The sequence below is a fragment of the Prenolepis imparis genome, unplaced genomic scaffold (genome assembly GCF_030444845.1).
Source record: "Prenolepis imparis isolate NDT839.2.m4 unplaced genomic scaffold, iyPreImpa1.0 SCAF_1, whole genome shotgun sequence".
Lineage (NCBI taxonomy): Eukaryota > Metazoa > Arthropoda > Insecta > Hymenoptera > Formicidae > Prenolepis > Prenolepis imparis.
In genome coordinates, this window is record NW_028141159.1 from 5665376 (window position 1) to 5688756 (window position 23381).

General features: G+C 34.4%; 2 protein-coding genes across 8 annotated transcripts in view; one reads left to right on the top strand and one right to left on the bottom strand.

The window, feature by feature from the left end:
* Positions 1-23381, top strand: part of LOC145943424 (protein kinase C-binding protein NELL1) — a 74628-nt gene that overhangs the window by 17938 nt on the left and 33309 nt on the right. The window lies entirely within an intron of this gene.
* The window catches only part of LOC145943495 (uncharacterized), a 122474-nt gene continuing 105963 nt past the window's right edge, over positions 6871-23381 (bottom strand). For 3 of the 4 annotated variants that reach the window (XM_083051052.1, XM_083051069.1, XM_083051059.1), the window contains 2 exons: positions 7056-7252; positions 6871-6964 (listed from right to left, as the gene is read on the bottom strand). In XM_083051052.1, coding sequence (XP_082907178.1) covers positions 6896-6964; positions 7056-7252 — 266 coding nt within the window. In that variant the 3' untranslated portion in view covers positions 6871-6895. Of the gene's footprint in view, positions 6965-7055; positions 7253-23381 lie in introns of those variants that run through there. The other variant, XM_083051076.1, reaches the window with a different exon arrangement.

Sequence of the window (23381 nt, forward strand, 5' to 3'; positions counted from 1 at the left end):
CTGCGCGACGATGTAGTACAGTGCAGAATAATAACGCGAAATCGCCGTACGACCACCTAGCGCAGGATATTTAAAGGATCGGATCAGACTCTGGCGAATCTCCGCCTACAAGAACGGGAATATTATGCGGGACTAACGAACGCATAACACGCTGACGCTGGTGTTATATCATCTACTTCCTGGATAACTCGGCGTTCGAAGTTCCGTGGATTTTGCAAATGTCATCGCGGACAATGCACACTCGAAAGATTTTTTTTGTACTAGTGCATGTGCATTAAGAATTTAAATCGTTGCGTAAAATATTTTTTATATCGGAATGTATCCGCTGATATATAAAATAACAATCTTTTATTCTGCACGGAAGTGAAAGAATAAGGAACATGTGTTCTCGCGTATTTTCACAGCTTTAATGTAAAGTTGCGGAACGAGAGGAAAATATTACATCATGCTTGGCGCGATGGAAAACAGCTGATACACGTCATTGACCATTAAACCTGCCAGAAATAATTCTCATTATCTCACGAACTTTCTCTCTCACTTCAACCCATAATATATTAAATTCCTTTTTCACATATATGTATATATATAATAAAAAAAGAAACAAAAATATCATTAATAATTTTATTAATAAACCTAAAACTCCAAAGATATAATATTGAAATAGTTTTTAAATTTCTTTAATTTCTTTTCGTCATCAGATACTTGTATCTATGTAGGGATATCGACCCTACACGAGGGCGCATTAAGGGTAACGCGGAACGACACAGATCGACTGGATAATTCGTGCGACAGCACGTCCGTGTGTGCATGTGCTCGGGCTGTCGCGTATAGTGGTCCATCAATTTCGCGGATCCGGACGTTTACGAGGCGATCGTAAAGCGGACTCGTAATAGGCGCGCACGACTGTACAGACCGCCGTCGACGTCGCGTCGTCGTCGCCGGTGTGGCCGGTCGGGAAATTCGATCGAGCGCAAAGGGTTTTACGTAAGTCGAGGTCCTTCGATCGACAACGTTTCTCCTGCCGTGCTCCTGCCATAAGTATCCAGCGGCTCTCGGCAGCTATCGATCAATTTTAGACGCGATCCCTTCACGTAAGCCACTCATCCTATCGATTTCGCATACATATATTTTTCACGACATCCTTTTCAGCGATTTATAACTTGTTTTATTGCAGACGGTAAAATTCTCTCGAAGATTTTGTTGTATAAATTATCGTGCTTGTAAGATAATAATTTCTGTTGTTTTTAATGAGAGTATTCTAGTATAATTCAATGAATCTTCAGAGCTGTTGTGTATTATTTACGATATTTCTTTACAAAAGAAATTTATTTTCCTTTATAAACGAAATTTAATTTTTGTATATACATCTACTGCGCACACGCGCTTATAAATTGCAACAGAAATTCAAAGCGGACTACTTTGATTCTTGTCTATTTTCCTATTCTATCATCGAAAAGCCACGGTTGCAAACACTTCTGTCCCGCTATAAAAAAGATATAATCGTTCGAAACGTGTGATTTTACTCTCGAAGCTCAGTAGACATCTTGATTATTTTCTGGTGACTTTACGAGCAGGACGGGGTGCCAGACGCTGGCCAGACAAACCGCGGATCGTTTAACGTGAATAAATCCGACGCACCCACGCTGGATCTACGGCGTCGTGTTGGACGAGAGAGAAGATGAAAACGAAAAACTAAGTGAGAGTCGCGTACATAAATTGTGTGTGTAAAAAGAAATTATATTTGTCGGTATAAGTGGCCGTTTGCTAATATAAATTCGTTATCGAGACTGTCACGTAATAAACGTGAGAATCCAACATACTCTATCACTAATTATTTTCATTTTTAATTATAATAGTATGAATCATCACATCACACTGTTAATTGATAATTGAATATTCTTGCTTCACACACGAGAGATGGTTATTATTGCACTAATCGAGAGATATCGCAACACTATAGTTACGAATACTTATTAATGTTAATTAATTTTCGTAAAGATTAATAACGGAAAAAAAAATTGTTTCTGCAGTCACAAAAATACAACTACTAACAGCTAATATTATCAATTGCTAATTGCACTCACCGCGATTTAGAACGATACACAAAAATAAGACTCGTAAGACCAAGATCAACTTCGCCGCGGACAAAGGCCAGAAGAGATCGAACGTTTGTTCGCTGCAAAACAACAGGGATTCTGAACACCTTACGCGACTACAGAGTCGAGCTTAGGAGAGAGAGACAAAGAGAGTACAAAGAGGTGTTGAGTGAAATGACGAAAGCTATTCCGAAGACTCGACATGAGGCAACAGCCGTCGTCGACGTCGCCTGACGTCTCGTCTGACGTCGCCGATTTCTCTCTCCTTTCTCATGGAGTGGCGCCAGAGGAACGAGCAGTTTTTCTTCTCCTAACCGATAAACATATATTTGCAACGATTCTTTTAGTTTTTTTTTTTATCTCCCCTCCCGCACTTCCTCGCCTTCTCCTTCCTTTTGGTCCACTTTCCTCTCTAATGCGATTAGTCATCGTCTGCAATATGAGTAATCTCGTCGAGACGATTCGTAACGATTGGCGACAGGTGTATTCTCCCGAATATAAAGAACGTTCCCGTTACCGAAGACGTGTATCGTCTATTCGATGATCTTTCGCCGGTCACTAGTAAAATAACTACAGAAAGAGAAACAGTTACTCGTGTTTTACCGTAACATAAAATTAAATTAATTTTTTTGAAAAAAAAAATCGTATTTTTATGTCGCAACAATTTTCATAAGTTATTTCAAAATAAATAAAATTTTTGAAATAAAAAATGCGTTTAATTATTATTTTACGACACGTAAAGCTAAATTTCACGAGTATTTGATATACATGAAGATCAGAAAATCAACGTAGAAGTATACAGTTTGTACGAAGATTCTCATAGAAACAGCAAGATATATATCATATATTTGTCTGGGAAAAATTTGCGAGACGCAAAAGCTCTGCGATTTCGCGAAAAAAGAAGAAAAAAAACATCGCCTAATTATCTGCTAGAGAAGCAGCTGCGCTGCGATAATTCTCGTCAGCGAGCTTATTGTATCCGGCAAAAGAAGATTCGTCAGGAACCATTTCGCCCTTCCTCATGAACGGAGACGGTGATTGGTGGCAACAGCCGGTGGCACCCTGGGGGATCGATGATTTCGCTTCGACAGCGGGAGCCACGGCCTCGAACGGCCTTGTCTGCTCTCATCAGAGACGATCTCCGTCGTCTCCGTGATCGTCAAGCAAAATTTTCACGGACGCTCATCCGTTGGAAGACAATCCCGGATAATGCGACGAGATGTATGGCCGGCTCTTTTCTTCGGATTTCGCTCGCGACGGAATCGCGGGAGGTAAATAAGTTACACAGCGCCTCATCAGCTGTAATTTGTCGCGACTCGACCCTCGCTTTTTTTCAAGATCGCTGTTTTTCTTCTCTTTTCTCAAATCATCCTGCACTAATTAGCTACGCAACTACGCAACGAAACAGGTGACTTTGCTCCGAAGGTCAGCATGCTATTTTGTGAATGACGCAACGACAACGTTGAATACAACTGCTGATGATGTTATTGCCTTCGAAAGCATTCTCGATGGGGGACAAGTAAATCGAAAGCGTCTTAAGTAAATTTTATAAAGATATTGTATATTAGAGAAGAGGGAGAAAAGAAAACAAAAATTGCAAGTGATTAAATGGAGATTTTATTACTATAGAAAATTACGAAGACATTAGGTATAAGAAACTGGTATCAAGTGCGAAGATAATTTGCACTGTAGGAACTCATTGGCCGACTCGCTTCTGATTGATGATAGCCAAAATTTAATCAGCGAGGAGAAGACGCACACCCGAATATACAGAGTGACGCGCCCTAAAAACGTACGGGAAGAGTCGGCTGCACAAAATTACGGTCCGGTGAAGCCGAATGCAATTATTCGGGAACGAGGAAATAATGAATTCAAGCCCCGTTTCCCTCCCATTCTCTCTGGAGGACTCAGAGGAGGATCATAGGAGAAGAAGAAGGGAAGAGAGGCTAAGATTATTCCGCGCCGTGAGATAACTCTGCAACTTCTCTGCGACCTACTTAAATTTCTTAACTCATATTTAAAAAAAAAAATTAATATCTTCATCGAAATTAAATTAAATTTGCTACTTGATGTAGCAGTCAAGCGGTGATTCGTGAAGCTTGTTTTATTTATTTTTTGCAAAAATGTTTAAGCTGCGGAAAAAAAATTGAACTTTGCCAAGATATTACGAAAGAAGTTCGGTAAATTATTTGCGCTTAGTATTCTAAAAATTAATTAGATGTGAAAATTATTAAAAATAATTTTCCCATAAAAAAATTATTCAAACTTATTCTTTTCAAAATGCGTGTGTGTAATATATTGTTAAATTTACATGGATTCCATGAGTGTACCTCCTGCGAAGGCAGGTGCTGGACAGGTAGATCGCGCGGATATGCCGACACCTGGCTTACCCCCATATGACGTTCTATATGGTGTACTATATAGGACTACTCAATTCGAGAAGCTTCGAAACATAATTATGGGAGGTCGTATAAGCGAATTAATCATTTCAGTCGGTTGTAGCTGGCATATTTCCGTCAGTTAGCACTAATAAAGAAAGAACTAAATAAATAAAAAACGTGTTTACTTATCTGAATAAATTCCAATGAATATCGTAAAACTCTAAGAACGCTTCTTAATTGACAGGCCGATTGTTATTATATCGAGTTTTATAAAAGAAAAAAAAAACTGTGGATGATGTTTGTTTTAAGTAAATGCAAATTTAAATTAATCTCCTACCGCGCAATAAGGAAATCACGGGGCGAAAGGAGTTACTTAGTCTTCTGAGTATTCGAGTATCCTTTTGTTCTTTTTATACTCCTTTCTTCAAGTTGTTGAATTGCGAAATGACTAACATACTGATGAGAACAGTTTTTTTTCTCGAGGATGTCAAGGCTATCTCCATTATCCTAAGTGGAACGCTACGTTTTACGTATCATGGAAATAATAAGAGCGTAACGAATCCAACGATCCCTATCAAGTGGCACTTCACATTTATTACGTCTCCTGCTCATCACATTAAGGGTAGTCAGTGAAAGCCTATAGGTACGACGTTTTATGAACATTGAAAAAATAATAATGAGGCAGTCTAGAAATCATTTAATTTAGTAAATTCTTTTCCCTCTCCAGATAAAAGCCGACTAAATAAAAGAAAATACGTTTATATATACAAATATTAATATAATTTTAAATATAATTCTTCTTTCGAAGAAATAAATACTTAATACTTCAATTAATTATTTAATATGTAGCTCAAAGATTCTTTTCGCAAAGATTAAGAAAAACTCGAAAAATTAAAAAAAAAAAAAAAAAATAGAGAAATCTTCTCAATAATTTTTACAAGATCCGCAATTTCAATAATATTAGAAAAACAGTATGGCGAGTAAATATTACGCTATGTAGATAATAACATGATTGCTGTAATATTTGCGATATGTATCAGAATTATCAAAGGAAAACGAAATTCGTCAATGTTAGATTTCTGGAAAGCTCTGTTCGAATCTTATAAAAGCCGCCGAAATAAGAACTGATTTATAACAAGAAAGAGTGCATCGTGGAGCGAAGTAAAATATATTAGAGACCAGCGGTATCATTCTTCGTCGTTTTACGATTTTCGTGAGCACAGTAACAACGCAGTGGAGGAATAAAAAAGAATTGTGAAACCAAGAGAATCGTATATTTTCAAAAAAATGGTTTAATTGTAACTGCTGGCTTATTATTATCACGAGTTTTCAGTTGACTTTCATGATAAACAAAGGTAATTTTATATGTATATTTAACTGTATTATAAAAACTTCTCTTCATTTATCTTGCTTATGTACAAGATAAATATAACATATATATACATTATCTTTATGTGACAACTTCTTTTTTAACGATCATTATCTGCAATTTCTTTGAATAAGTGTATAATATGAAGAAAATTTTATTTTATTTCAAATTTTATTAGATGTCATCTGTCATAAATTTTTAATATTTTTTATATATCTTAATAACTGTACTAGAAATCCTTTCTAAAAAAAGGTATATTCAGTCGATTCTTGCAAGTATATTATTGCCTCTTTTCCGCTATGCTGATTGGCTGTCTCGATTCGCGTTGTGCGTTATATTTGTAGCATCGAAAGGCTGTCATCGTGAGGGTTAGCAGTTTGATATTTTGTTCAAAATAAAATTAAATATAATATAATAATAATATGTTTTAAATAATATGTTATAATATGTTAAACTCGATTAATATTTTTGACAGTTATCAATTGATTTCTATCAAAAAATATTAATCGCGGATAAAGTATTATAACATATTATATTACTTACAAAATATTATTATTTTAATTATAATAATAAATGTTGTAAATAATATAATATATTATAATATATACTTATAATATATACTTTATCCGCGATTAATATTTTTTGACAGAAATTAGCCGATAACTGTCAAAAATATTAATCGAGTTTAAAGTATTACAACATATTATTTAAAACATATTATTTTATTTTATTTTATTTTGAACAAACTGTCAAACTGCTAACCCTCGCGATGACAGCCTCTCTATACTATAAATATAACACACAATGCGAATCGAAACAGTCAATCACATCGCGAATAGATGCAACAATAGTTGCAAGAATCGACTTAACATGCCTTTTTTAGAAAGGGATATTATAATATTTTAAATTCGATTAATATTTTTGACAATTATCAGCTGATTTTTGTCAAAAAATATTAATCGCAGATAAGATATTATAACATATTATTTAAAATATATTACTTTAATATTTTCAACATATTATACACCCCCATTACCGCTATAAAAATGTTATAAAATAAACAATTTCTCACTCACCGATACGTAGAATAGCGGAGTTGTAGTACACAGTACCTTGATCTGTAAACAAAATATTCAAATTATGTAAATATACATATGTGAATATCTCATAAACAATGCAGTTTAGAAAAAATGTTATTATATTGCATACCTTACAGTTGCCCCGCTGTTGCCCGATGCCTCCCCGGGCCTCCTCCTCCTCTCTTGGTCCATGGTAGCACTCGCGACATTCGCGAAAACACGAATAATTACGATCGCCCGACACTTTACACGGCACTCCCGACGCGCGAAACTTTACACGGCACTCCCGACACGACGCGTGAATCGCACTGTGTATCGCAATGCTACCTGTAACAAATAAAATACATACATATATTAGAATAATCTTATTATTTTGCATTGTAACATACACAATATAAATATGTAAACTAGAATTAACGATAAATATATTCACGGATCGTAACACATTCGCGCGCGCGACAACAGATCAAGTTGGGTTATGTTGGCAAGAGATTTTGCATCGAATTTTTCGCGAAATATGCGTTTCGAACAATTTACGATTACATATTAACATTGAAATTATGATATGCGATTGATAAATATTACAATACAAAGGTTAGAAATCGTTTCTAACGATTATGCGTACTAATTAATCACAGCGGGACGCAGCTCCAACTGCCTGATACTCGCGGCGTTTCGGTAATGGCCGAGGCTACAAACATCGGCAACTTCATTCTAATAGCGCGCGCGCGATATACTATATACATGACTTAATATTAATAATTAATTAAAACTCGAAGGAGATTTGTTCAAAAAAATATAGTTTTAGAAAGAAAAAATATTAATCGAGAATAAGGTATTATAATATATTATTTACAACATATTACTATTTTATAACTTTTACCATATTATTATTTTAAAATTTAATTAGCAAATTATAACATACACAATATAAATATAAATATATAAGCTAGAATAATTAATAAAAAAATTTTCGCTTTATTAATATTTTTTGACAGAAATCAGCTGATTAAAGCGTTAATTAGCTAATTAATTTTTAAAAATAATAACATGTTATAAAAATTAAAATAATAATATGTTGTAAATAATATGTTAATATACTTTAAACTCAATTAATATTTTTGACAGTTATCAGCTAATTTCTATCAAAAAATATTAATCAAGAATAAGATATTATAACATATATTACTATTTTAATTTTTTAATATATTATTATTTTAAAATTTAATTAGCAAATTAATTTTAATCGGCTAATTTCTATGAAACAATATTAATCAAGTTTAATTAAACTTTATATTATTTTTTTTTAATATTATTTGTTTAATATAAAATTGAAGAATGGCGCACGCGTAGCGCGCGCTTGTGTTGTTCTAATCTAAATGAAAGAAATAATTGCAAAACACCTGACACACACACACACACACAAAACATATGCATACATAATTGAACTTATATATTCGTGCATATATTTATAAGTATCTCCTTTTAGTTTGTTGGCATTTACGAATGAAATAGAGATGTTGATACAATCGCAGTTTATTATTCTGACAATGTGTATGGCCCGAAATAACTATGGCTTTCCATCAGTTTCATTCGTTGTCTAGTTAGTTCTACATAATCCTTTGGTTTCGTCGAGAAGTACGCACAGTGAAAACAAATAACGGAACTTTCTGCTCAAAATTATCAAGCTGATCACGAAAACTTTGTCCAATTTCTTTTCCAACCCTTCACCCTTGCCAAAACTTCGAAAATTGAGACGCAGTGCAGTGTTAACCGAAAAGAAAATCCCTAAGATTAGGAAGAATCAGGAGGCGATGATTCCGGAAGGAAACCAAAGCAGGAGGAACGAGAAGATAAAGAAATGGAGACGGATATTGCGGATAGGTCGCGTCTGATTTCATCGAGTTTATTGGCGCAATGCGGGGTGGCCAGACAACATGGCGCGCCCTTGTTCCACACAAAGCCACGCATATGCACGCATATGCACGCATGTACGCACGCACGCGCGCATACTACACGCTAAACAATATGGCTTATTGAGGGCCACACGGGAATTAACGTACCGATGCCTCCCGCTTGCTTTTTTACTCTTTCTTCTTGACACGCGCGTGTCTTGTTCAGTTTTCTTTTCCGGCAAGCAGCACGCTCCTGTCATGGTCGCCCTTCAGGGACAGGTGCCAAGTGCCTTGCAGGGAGCATCCCCTTACTGTAATTAGGGATACGCCTTCGAGACAGTAGGGAATGTTACAAGAATCGAATAAAAAGTATTTGTTAGTTCAGCCTACTTCCAATTTTTTTTTTTTTTTTTTTTGTCACATATACAGATTTTGTAACTTAAAGTTACTCCATAACTTTTTTATATATAATAATTGATTAAAAAAAGATAAATTTATTAAATATGTGTCTTTATATCTGTAATAAATATTTCACTAATATTTGCCATACAATGTTGATAAAGATATTGGCTAATAATGCTAATTTAAAAATAGGGTCGGAAAAAGATTTTAAGATTTCCTGAATACCTTGATTGTCTATCACAGTTAGCACCCTCTAATACAACCCTCTGCGAAATTATCATCACATTTCGGCGTCGCTCAAAGCGTTCGCAATCAGCAGCGATTACTTACTTTCCAGAAACGCGCAGAGCTTAGACAGCCCTTAAGGTCCACAAAAGACTCGAACGAGCGAGGTTTGAAAAGCTTGTAGGACCCCGAGGGAAAGCGCGGATGAAGAGCAACGAGGGTGGAGACAATTTTCGCGCGATTTATTCTCGCCCTCGGCGAATCCGCAATTTCGGCGGGGGTGGATTCACCCCCTCCCGAGCTCCCTTAAACGGGGCCACCGTGCCTACTTCCAGAAGCCGCCCGTGAAATCCCGACGGGACCCAGTCACCCCTCGCATATCCTGACCACTCGATAATGAGCAATTCGCTCACCATTTCTCAGCCTTTTGTGTGCTCCCCCACACAGACGCGTGCCAACTCGACCCACATGCGCTTTGCCAGAGAGGTCTCCTGCGGGACGCAGTATGTTCGTTAGGTTGTTTTTCGAACCGGGCCTCTATTTAGTCGCATTAGCCGCGAACCTGGCGGGAAATATTAACGGCGGTCACCGACGCTGGTATATGAATCAGAAAGACAGAATAATAAACTGAGATTCTATATAATAATGCACAATCTGCTGAGAAACAAGCTTTTAGAGTCTTATAGAATAAATTCCATAGAATATTTGAGATATATTTATTATATTTATTATATATTACAATTTAGGTCAAAATTTCACAAAAAACACATTGCACACCAACTTTATATTAATTTCATATTTAAAAAGAAGAAATTAAGAGATTTAAGAGATTATTAAGAAATTAATAAATATAAAAAAATAATATTACTCTTTATTTCATCGATTTTTCAAGATTCAAAGAGAATTTTGATTTGCTTGTCAAAATATTGTCGTGTCGTAAATGATGGATCATCTTTCAGACCTTCATACTTTCCGCATTTCTAGTCGGCCAATGAAAGCCAATATTACATATGTACCCATCCAATTTTAGAACAGAGAAACATTGTTCGTGAAGTCATTTGCTTTCGCTAAAAAACGCCAGTATATGATGCTTATAAGGAAGACATCAATTATTTCTAGCCCGAACTCGTGGATTATTTACGAGATTCGCGATTTCCGACATCCTCGAAAGGTGATTAGGTTCGTCGATTGTCCTCGATCGATTATAATAGTGGAAATGATGAATGTTAGATATACTTATCGATGAATATGCCTCACAATTTAAATGCAATTAGTTGTAATAGAAATACGCACGTTTTAATTAATTAGCAAATATTGATGAATAAAAAAAGGAAAACATTCGAGTTTGCTTATTTCCCATAATAACAAATGTTCAATCATTTAAATCGACAACATAAAAAGAAAGTTAATAACAAAAAGCTAGTACTCTGTTAAATATAAAAATAATAATTAGGCAAAGTTTCAACAATGAATGACTCTAAATACTACTTTACTTAATACATTAATATTTCCGTTCAGTAAAAAAGATCGTAAAAATAAATTAGAAGAATTTCTATTTCGCAAACCATAAAACTTCCATTTGTATCTTTAATGCAACTTTTCCAGAGACTTCCTCGTAGTTGCTTGTTAGGTTCAAGGGTTATGCGCTCGTCCTGCACTTCGTCGGGTACGATCAATCCAGCAGAGTCACCCTCCAAGTCTCATTTCTGGCTTGTAAATATGACGAGGGCGAAATTTAGCGACGGAACGGAAGTGATTCGTACGAAATTTACGAAAGTGCAGTTCTTCACGCGTATTTCAGTTGCCTCTAACCCGGGCGTACCCCTCGGTGGCATCATCAACCCTTCCTTCCCTTCCTCCGCCGGTGTTCTTTATCGATCCTTTGCACCCCTTTTGCCGGAAGCTGTATATCCGAAAGGAGAATGACTGTCGATGCGCGGCTCTGCGCTTCGTTGCACGGGGTCGCGACTTAATGCATTCTGATTTCCTTATTGCGCTTCCGGAAAACGCAGGCGCGCCGGCAAAATAAAAAGCTGAGTCATGGAGGATCACGAAGGAATCATCGACAATTGTCTGAGAATTTCCCGTTTTTAATGATAACAGATTTCTCTACATAGCTCATATAACTTATAGAATTTAATACTATATAAAATAATTATGCTTCTAATATTCCAATAAAAGTATTTTTATACTTCTACAATATTTGTTTGTTTTTTTTATCCTTATAGTTATTTTATTTCTAGAAACAATTATATTTTTACAAAATTGTTAAATGTGAGTATCGTCCAAAGAATATAATATTTTCAATTTTAGTAAAGAGTTTTGTGATGTTTGAAGGAGTTATTTATCATTAATGTACCGTTAACATATGAAAATTATGGATAGTAAAATACACAAATAACGTCCTTCACAATTTGGTAATATATTATATAATTCTGAAAATAGTATTCCACAAAGTGCTGCATAATTTAAAAATAAAAGAGGAAGCAAAAATAAATATTTAACCGTTTGCGGTTTCGTGTAAACTACTCGTACAAATTTACGTATATTTTTAGGTTTATGCATTAATCAAACCCTTTTTCTCGTGGACCACATTACAAGAATTTTATCTAAAAATATCCATTTTCATGAGCTCGTGCTTCGGGGCTTTCGTGCAAGGACGTTGATAAAATCAGCTCGTACTAGAAACATTCGACTTTACAAAAATGCCAATATTACTTATACAAGTTTTATATACAGTAAGTGTTCGCAAATAGTGCTCAAATGGATAATTGCCAATCTTTTAATGAAATCTCTACATCTCTGCTTTCCTTATCAAAAAGGAAATTGTTTATCTCACGCATAATAATTTTGTCTGTGCGAACTTGATTATATATATATACCATGATTATATATATCAAATAATTTATACAACTTTAGTACTAATTTAATTTGTGCATATCATTAAGAAAGACAACAGCATATATTCGTCTTTATAATTGTTTTGCGAATGTATCTGTGAGTCTAACAGCTGCAACCGCCATCATGTTCGTTGAAAATTATTAATTTTTCACGTATTGTAGCGAATTTTGACATTAATATTGCCGTTAAATTAATCTTTCAATGACATGTGCGAATCGAGAAACGGATCTTTAGCACGTGATAAATAAATTCATGCGTTCGGAAAAGCTGCGAGAGACTTTACGGGCGCAAATTTATGCGGCACACTCACAGCGAATATACATGTAACATGACGCATTTAATGTTGCGCTTCTCGCACGAATCAAACGAAAAGTGAACAATCTTAAATCTCGTAAAATTACGCACTTCTCGTCTATCAACTGCGATTTATTGCGAAATGTATTTCATGTAACGTGTCAAAAATTGATCATAAACGCTCACAAGCAAGGCAATCCCAAATTGGGATTATCTTTGCAGATGAATAATTTAAACTGCATTTCATATTTCTCGAATTAAATGTAAGCAATTATTGAAGACCGCGTATGAGATCGTAATAAAAATCTCTAATTCTATTTAAAATATTTTCTTCTTCTATAAGATACTAAAAGTTTGATAAAAATCTTAAAACTAATATTATTCGTGTAAAAAAAATATTAGCTTTGCTAAAAATACAAAAATCTATTACAAGTAACTAAGCATAATAAGAGCAGAATATGTATTTTTCTAAACCACATTAAGCAGTTGGGCGAACAGGGCTTTAATAATAAAGTGAAAACATTACTATAAATCCTCGAGAAAAATAATTTTCGTAGCGTCTCACCGATCTCTCTAGTTATCTCACGACTCACTTACATCCATTCTTCCTTCATCCCTTTTATTCTTCCTTTCATATTCTCGTTATTTCTCCAACTGGCGCCTGTTTCAGTCGGGCAACTTCATTCTACTCTGGCGTCGTCTTAGACGCATGGAAACGTTATTACTTATTACACTTCTATTTTTACAATTCTTATTTTCTCAGCAGAGACATGCAAATTCCAAAAGACTGGTAATGATTAATTGTTCATAACACATATCACTCCTCTTCGGTTACTTATGTAAGATATTATGCAACAATTGCAGTAACTTTATAATGGAATCCTGTCGAGGACATTTGCAGTCTTGCTTGTGTACAGAATTGAATACATATATAAAAATAAATAAAATCTAAAATATTAAAAAATTTCTTACAATCAAAATATTTCTTAATAAATTTAAAAAATGTTTTTAAATATGCAGCATGTAGTATTTATCTTTAATATATATTTTTTATTATAGCAATGGGACTAAACATATTTATAAGAAAAATATTTATAAAATTGTATGTACTCTAAAAATGATATAAAATATATAAAAGTAGATATAATATTTTTAATTTAATATTTGCGACATATGCGTGTAATATAAAAGACAAGCTTTTCCGAAGCAATAATACAGACATTAAGCAAAATGTCTACAATATAATCGGAAAGTCGACTTTACAATGCATTTTACAGAGAAGGTCTGTATAGTGCACGATTAGATGAACGTAGTGGTTTGTATGTGAATGGCGCCAAGGCGTCGAGACGCTGTGTGTCCGATCGGTTAGTGTCTCGTGAGTTTGCTATAATCCTTTCTTCTTTTCTTCTTATATTTAAGTCGTAATTAATCATTACGAAAATTACATCTTATTAAACACCGCTAATAAATTTCGAAAAAAGCTGCAGAGATCTTATTAACTTAAATATGCTACGATGGTATTATTTTTAGCATCTGTTATTATCTTATTTAATTCGATCTCTTAATACTATTTCTAAATTATTTTTCTAAATAGATTTGTAATTAATTAAAAAATAAATATTTGTACCGACATCAAAGTAAAAATTTATTTTCTGAATAAGTAAGGTATTTGCCTAATTCATTCTTTATGAATTAATAAGTACTTCAAGTACGACTTTAGTTTGACAATCGACTAATAATGTTAAAAATGATAAAGAAACGTCTACGCGATCATAAAATAGTAACTAAGAACCAATTAATTATCATACTTTTCGAATCAATTGTGTTACCCATTTTGAAGCAATACTTGTTAAGCACATTATCGACAATATACAGGGTAATGCGATGACAATAGTTTTGGTGCACGTGCCATTCTCGCACGCCTCGAGACACTCGAAATAAAGCGGAACGCTAGTTTCGTTGCTAATGACACATGCTTGAATTTACGATACCCATGTCCGCGACAGACGCAAAGTCCCGCCGCAGTTACGACAACCAACAGTCAATTACAATGCCGTATGCACCTGACGCGCCGGGTTATGAATCGTTGCGATTCGTCAAACCGACGACGACTCCATCCAGTCTGATCGCGACACACCACGATATATGAACTTGCTTTCGCCGATGAAACGAGCATTAATCCCAGGAATGATGGCGAAAGTTTGGCAGATGCGAATTTAGGATGTTATTTTCCCCTTCGCTCATTCTAGTCTATCTAATCGTTAAAGAGGAAACGTATAAAAAACTTTCAATTAGAGAATTTTAGAAACTTTTAATTAGAGAAAAATTTTAATTAAGAATATCAAGCAAAATATAATCCAATAATATTAAAGCATACGGAAAAAGAGAAAAGCTCGATTTTTTCCGTAAAAGTTTCGTTCAAAATAACTTCTTGTCATGATTAATTCTAGAAACCGTCTAGAATCACTACGCCATGGATTAACGTGTCGACCTAAAAGTCTACGGCACATACCAGATCAAAGATACGCGCACCATAACTCGACAATGCGGCTGCACGAAGACATCGTAGAGATATTAACATCACGGAGATACACGAGAGTTTCTCACGTGTTTCGTGGCGAACCGTCATTTTGGAAACACATCGCGAAATCTGTCTCGGTGTCTCGCCTCATAAAGTAGACCGGTTTACGAGTTGTCGCAAAAATAGTAGTTGGTTCCGCGAATTGTGCTGCCTCTGAAACAGGCTCTATATATCCTCGTTTCTTCCTTCTTCAATTTCATCCTCCACCACTTTTTCCCACAAAACCTGACATCTTAATTATTAGCTCCACGCCCACGTTTTGCCGAAGTGGACCACGGCTTTTAATACTCACATTTGAGTGACAACGATATTTCGAGAATGGAGCAGAAAATGCATTTCTTGCAACTCGTGTATTGTTCCTTTTAAACAGAGATCTATTTTTTTTAATAAATACAACAGTTGATCTACATGTTATGCAATAGGTTATGATTTTTGCGCAACAGTATTATCGCGATTATGTTGTATAACATCGTAGCACTTTGCAGTTTTCGATTTCGGTTGTTATTTTCTTGAGAGAAAAATGTAAAATATTGACAAGTTTGTTATATATTTTGCAATTTTCCAATCATGTGCAGTCTTCAAATATGATAACAATTTAGTTTAATTTCTTTTAATTATGCAAACAAGTTTTGTAATATTTTTTGTTATTTCTAATTGTTTTCATATATAATTTAATTATATTAATATTAACTTTAGTTGATCTAATGAGATTTGTGAGAAGCTTTCATCAAATTTTGTATACACTGCAAGTGTAAGTAAATCCGCTCTCTAATTTCTCACGGTTATTTTGCCTTCATCTTTATCCCCTCGATGATCGGAAAATTGATTTGAAAATAAATGAATTATCGGATGCAAATAATAACAAAAACGTGATACGGATTTACTTTCCTTTTCCGTTGGACTAGAGGAACGATATAAGCGAATTACACAGCCGCTGCCTGTTTTCTCCCCTTTAATTAAGCGAGGATTAAAGGGGTCGCCTCGGTGATACATAATCTCTATTGAGCTTCGATTTCTTTAGCTCCTTATCTAATTCAGAAAACGTGATTGAAATGTTGCAATTAAGATAATAATGCTACAATAATGTCAAGCTAACGTAATCATATTTAATGTATTGACGAATAAAATATTAATGAAAATTTAAATAATAATGAATTTAAATGAGATATGTGTGTTTAGATATTTCACTATTATTGAAAGACATTTTCGTAGATTTTTTTGATTAATTTGAAAGATTTTATGTAGTTTAGAAAATTTAAAAAAAGATTATAATAATACATTGCACAGTTGGGACAATTTTTTCGATCGTGCGAAATTATTTGCTAATGCGCGTTTGTCAACAATGGGAAATATCTGCGAATGTACCAATAAATATCTCTGATTCGATGAGCATGAGACAAATAGCCGACATAGTTGGCATGGTTTTGCGATGGAATGTAAATTGATCGATAGCTCCGCGTTTAGCGATTGGCGCTTAAATATTTTACACGTCAAGAACCGATGCGAGTACAAAAATAACGCGAGACTCGCAATTACAATTTTATATCTCACCTGTTCGCATCAATGAATCATTTCGTGATGGGTATTTAATTGCTCGATCGAATAATTTGATAGATATGCATACGATATTTCCGTCACGTATTGAATTATTAATTATTTTCTTTCGATTTTGAACATTGTAACACACACACACACACACAAAATACTAATATTCTTATTACAAATTGAATCGAACAATATAATATTTTGCTCGCAAAAATAATTAAAAAATATAAAATTAATTGTTTTTTTTTTTTGTACGAAGCTTTGTTATCGAGAAAATTTACTTTGCAATTATTAATATTCTATTTTAAATTAAAAAAAATATATATATAATATTATATAATAATCTCCTATAGACACAGCAAGATATGCCATAAAGAATCAAATTCCCCATCATGGACCAGCGAGAGAGACAGAGAGAAGGGAGGGGGGAAGGGAATCACGTTGGCATCTTCATTAAAAATAGAACGTGGCGGATTTAGATAGCCTGGCATCGTAGTCGCGACACTTGACTGACTGGCATAAGAGATCCGCACGCGAGCGTGGAAAATAGTCTAATCTCATTTAGATAAACGAGTAAATTGTGTACTCGATCCGAAGTACCGCCAAATATTGATGCGTCGCATTAACATCATTGTTCGCAACGCAAACGTAACACTGACGAATTCCACGCATAGTTTCCTTGTTACGCTTTTATCCGATCACGTGCGCTTATCTCCGGAATTTCGGAACACGAGTATCAACGTGAGTATATAGTTTGGGCTTTTTCTCATTAGCGACTGTGCAACAAGGTTCTCTTTACACCTTCAAATTTTCTTTAGACTCATACAAAAGAGTATCCAAAGAAAATGCTATACTCCTTTAAGTCTATAGAATTATTAAAGCACTATTTTATTGATTAAACTATTATGAAAAATAATTTTTTTCATCGATATATTGAATATTTGATATATATTCAATATATATAAATAATATATAAATTTTATATTCAATATCAATATGAATCTTCTTTCTTGTATGTATATGACGCGCATAGCGATTGCGTTATCATATTAGGTCAACAATGTAAATCGTTGTATGTGCAACGCGTGTCGGAAGGTAATTCATATAGCAATAAAAAATTCACGTGCTATATTGGCTTATTCATAGTATTCTATTATTCAATCGTTAAGGCCAACGTTGTAACGGCCATATTAATAAAGGGGTCGCGTGCCATAATTGAGGATTAAACTTCCCTCAATGTGAGACCGCGATGCCTGTGAGGTCCACTACGCTATAATGTTTTTTAGGTTTATTTTTTCTTGTATATAAATTTCAATGTACACAATATAAACTGCAATTTCGATTGTATATCCAGCATCCGCAATGCGTCGCGTCAGTTACTCTCTCTTCTATCAAATGTGCATGAAATTTCAGAATAGAAAATTCAAAGAATGTTTTTAATTATATTACGAAATATTAGACGTTAGAAATTGACAATTAATCAACTGAAAACAATACATGTTTATATAAATATTGCAAAATTTATAAAATTATATTATTATGCCGCGACAGATGACATATGTCATGTTTATGTATCTATGTGCACTTGATATTGCTAGATATATGTATTGTATCGGATAGACGTGACAGATTCTTCAGCCGTTGAAATATTGAGCATCAGACAAGCATAGATGAGCTATGCCAAGTTATACCTGCATGCATAATACCATTGCTTCCTTCTGAGAATGGATTATAATATGTCTTGAAAATTCCGTGCGCACATTGTGTGTTTTTATTTAATCCATAATTCAAAATATTTATTATATATATACATATAATTATACGATATTCTTTATACGCGTGTCATAGAAAATTGTTTTTTTTACTTATCATAATGCATTATCGAAAAACAATCATGTAAAATCGAGACAGTTGTTTTTATGAGATGTAGATTAATTGAGCAACCGCAATTGCACCATAATTGAAGAAGAAATTAGCTTTTGGGTGATTCGGTGTGGCCTTTATATGGACCTACGAGGGCGATTATTGTGGCTTGCTCTCGTTAGAGATAGCCTTGTTGATGAAACCGCAACCGTAACAGACATTTCGCATTAAATCGATGCCGCGAATGTAATTAGCTTGAATGCAAAATTGAATTTTACGGAAACTGATCGCATTTCGTGATTAATTAATAATTGCATATAAAATATAATATACACATCGTAAAATTATACAGAAAAAAATCAGGAGGCTTAACTTTCGCGATTTATTATTGAAAGAGAAGTAAACAAATTTTCAGAATTTTGGAAAAATATTTAAAGAGCTAGAACCGTAAGAAATTTTTTTAATGGCATTCGTTTCTTTTTTACTTTCCCTTTTTCCTGGACTTGGTCGATGTGGAAAAAAAGGAAAATATCGATGGAAAAAGGAGGTTACTCTAGCGCGAGGCGAGTCGTCGACCAACTAGAGCCGCGACCTTGACCGTTTGAAGATCGAACGAACACGCGCGAGGTGGCGGTCGCTTATGTCACGCCGGCGAAATTTGACGATCCACTGCCAGAAAAATCTAAACGTCAAACATCGCATGGCGACGGGCGGTTTATGTGTGAGACCATCGCTTTTTCACGCTGATGCCGCGAAACGCTGTTGTCCGGTCGACGATTTCTGACTTGCGATCGAACAATCCCCGATACCCGGGGCTAGTCGATCGTGAACTCGTATCTCGATGGGCAGGAAAGACCAGATTTCGCCGACGATCGATCTCGGTTCGCCTCGATAAGCGACACACATGTATCATTGATGTTGTGAAGTGACTGGAGAACAGAATGGGGTCGCGAAAATAGATCAACAGAATTTATTTTTCCTTAGTCATTACTTTGCGTTACGTAAATTCGAACAAGAGAAACATTAAACACTTATTTCTGAATTATAAGTTATAATACATCATGAGAGAAGTTCAAGAATAAACGATCGTGATGCTATTATAAAATAAATATGCCGTCTCTCGTTATGAAAAGAACAGTGCCATCTTGGTGTCTTCTTATTTTTATAACGACAGTGACAGGACAGTTAAAGATCGGAAACGTCAACGCTAAAGAGGAAGAAATCTCCTGGTGTTAGTAATTTTGCTTCACAATATCAAAATTATGATAAAATTTCTAACTAATATATATATTTGTGAATTAAATTCCAAATTTTTTCATTAAAATAATCATGAGAAATAAATATATCTTTGTGAATATATACGCGCGCGATTATATTATTATTATCATCTTATTTATACACATCTTATTTATACAAATTTATCGATTAATCGATTTAATGAGGCAGAATTTCGTTATTGTAATCTTAGTCTTCATAACAGTTTCGCAAACGCAAGCACGAATTCCGCATCGTTAGTCTATTTTTATCGCATATCATCAACGTTTCATCGTCAGTTAAAGAGAACCAGGATATCCTCCATCAGCAGTTACATGATATTTCGTGGCGATATTTGCAGTGTAAAAAAGTCCACCGAGTCTCGCAACATCGAGCACGTAAGAACGAATGTCTCTTCGATATAATACGCGTTCGTGTGCGTATCTAACAAAATTCATCGACACTCACGTGATTGTTCGTCTCGTCGGGTTCCGGGCTTCCGGGGACTGCGACCCCCTCGAGAAGAGGGTCGGCCGTAAGACCCGAGGAAACCGGAGGTAGCGGAGGAACGGAAGGACAGTCGATCGATGAGTCGTACGAGGACGGGTCGGTTGACCGTCACGTGTTATCGATTCTTGCGAGCACACAGTCTCTGGCATTCGGTACTCGCTTCACCGCCGTCGTGAATGAAAGACACGGCACATGACAATCAGCCGGTGCGATTTAAACGACTCGATGTCGAACGACCAAGCGGTAGGGATTCGTGCTCGACATGAATTATTGAGCGAGAAACAAAAAAGCCAGGAAATAAGATTTTCGTGATTAGTAGCACGAAGTCATTCAAGTAATTCAAGTTAATCGTCACAATATGTATGTTTTAAATTATAACGTATCTAATACGGGTATTGTTAAATTTTCATGTCTTATAATAATATGTATTTAAAAATTATATACATATATATAAAATAATTTGATTTTTATATCATTTGTGCAGCATAATTGATATGATATATGATATAAAAATTAAATTGTATATACATATATAAAATTTAATTTATATAGCATTCGTGCAGCATAACTGATGTGATATATAATATAAAAATTTAATTATTTTATACATATATATAATTTAATTTTTATAACATTCGTGCAGCATAATTTAACTGATAAAATAAAGATTTAAAATTGATATGTTTTTAAATATCGACACCTGTGATAAGAACGCTTGATGTCCAAGGTCATTATGCTGCAATCGTTAAAGTGCATCACAGAGTCGGAAGCGATTATGCCGTTCGACTTATTGATGTAACTGTAGCAATGCTTATGAATGCTACGAATCGTGATGGTAACGATCGTGCCAGGATAGACACCACGTGTCACGAGGGTGCTCTCTCTTTCTTTTTCTTTCTCTCGCTGTATCTCTCGCTCAAGTATTTGACGATATAATGCCACGTACGGTTCGATACCGGGCGTCGCGACGCCCGGCAGTCTGCCACTATTCCGTTCTATCCCATTTCATCCGACGTCATCCCGTCTTAGAAACACTTACACGCGTTTCCTTGTCACCGACAATACAAACTCTCTTGTGTATCTGCGTGCGGCAGTCACATAGGCGCTATTCTTCGAATATTCGACCAATTCCGGTTCATTAACCGAATGGATGGCAATTTTATCGATATTATGTAATTGTTAAAATAATATTACGAAAAACACTGTGTGGGAATAATGTTTTATAAAAATAAAAATATATAATTAAAATATGATAATATAATAAAATATTTTATTTTTCATAAAACGAATTTTATAAAATTTATTCTATTTATAGCTGCACGAATATAAATGTGCGCGGATGTAAATAAACAAATTTTTTGAAAATTAAAAAGCAAACATTTTTTTATGATTCAATGTTCAATTCTATTCAACCGCTATCATTGTATTTTAGATTGCAATTGCAAAACTAGTCGTAGGTTCAAAATGTAATGCGCCTATGAATGACACGACGCCTATATGAATAGAAGTCCGGCATGCATTGGCAAGCAAGTTTGGACGACAAGACCGAGTCGGTGGCGACATTAATTTGCCGGATGATTTGGCCCGATTAATGTCGTCAAAGTCTTGGGAGCGTAACGGATATCGTTCTCGTGTTGCAAAAACAGATGGATGAAAGGAAGAAGGAAGTTTCTAAGGTTTCCCTTTACGCGTACATTGCGTAATTAGAGGCAACGACCATTGAAGCACTTATACGTAAACTCTCTCGAAACTAATTAGCGTTGAAATTTCGCGTAATCGCCAATAATTACAATAATCGATTGAGTTGTGTTTACGGATACGTCGAGTATGTAATATGCAATATAATCTGTGTTCGCTTTGCGATAATTAAATTCTTAACGCAATAAAAAATATAGATATATAATATATTCACATTTCTATCTTGTTATCGTGCAGTACAACAATCAAATTAATTCAATTATAATTTTGCGTAATGAAAAAAAATATTTATTTAAATATTAAATCGATCTAATCATCATACTTTTTTAGATTAAGTTTTTTTTTCTTCTAAATAGGTTTACTCTGTGTTCAATCAGGAAACGAAAACACGTTTACGTGAGATATCATGTGGTAGATTATTTTCAAAAATAAAAATTTTAATCTTGTTCCTGTGAAAATATTAGCTTGATGTATAATGTGTTTATACCTCGCAATATGTGAGAGAGAGAGAATCTCTGCGATACTCAAAGAGATATATATGTGCATAAATAAACTTTGAGGACGTGAAATAATCGTAAATTTGCTTACTGGTGTTTTCTTAACGCGAGTTAAAAATATCATTTTACTGTATCTAAGCGAATCACATCATTCTTGAACGCATGCCTTCCTGTTGGTGAGCAATTTGCTGCCAGCACATACTGTTTACGTTTTGATTTATTTATCAACTCTACATTTCCACTCTCTTATTTTCCGATATTATCACAACGAATTCAATCGATTGAACGTCCTTGCTGCCGATTTATGGCATCGTTTATTAATCCATTTTTATTATTCAGAAGAGATAGGAGTTCTTAATCTTTAAATCATTAGAAAGATTATAATCGGATTTTGCATTCAATATTAGAGACACCAGAATATTCACATCTTCATAATCATTGATGTTTAATCGATTTTCTACTTGCACAAAGCTTATAATTTATAACTAATTTAAATACAACATTATTTTGATTAAGTTCAACTAAATAAGATTTAAACATAAATTATACATTAATTAGAATTATGCTGAATTATAAAAATAATGACACATTAAAATTTCATTTACAAACATTTTTCAAAAAATATAAATTTTTTAGAATAACAAGTCGTGCATGGATAATGAAAAAGATTTACATCTTTTAATTTTAATATTAAAAAAAAATTTTGTTAATTTTAATATAGCAGATTAATTATAAATATCATATCAGTATTGTATTAGCCATTATCGTTCTCTGGCAGTCCACCAATCAGC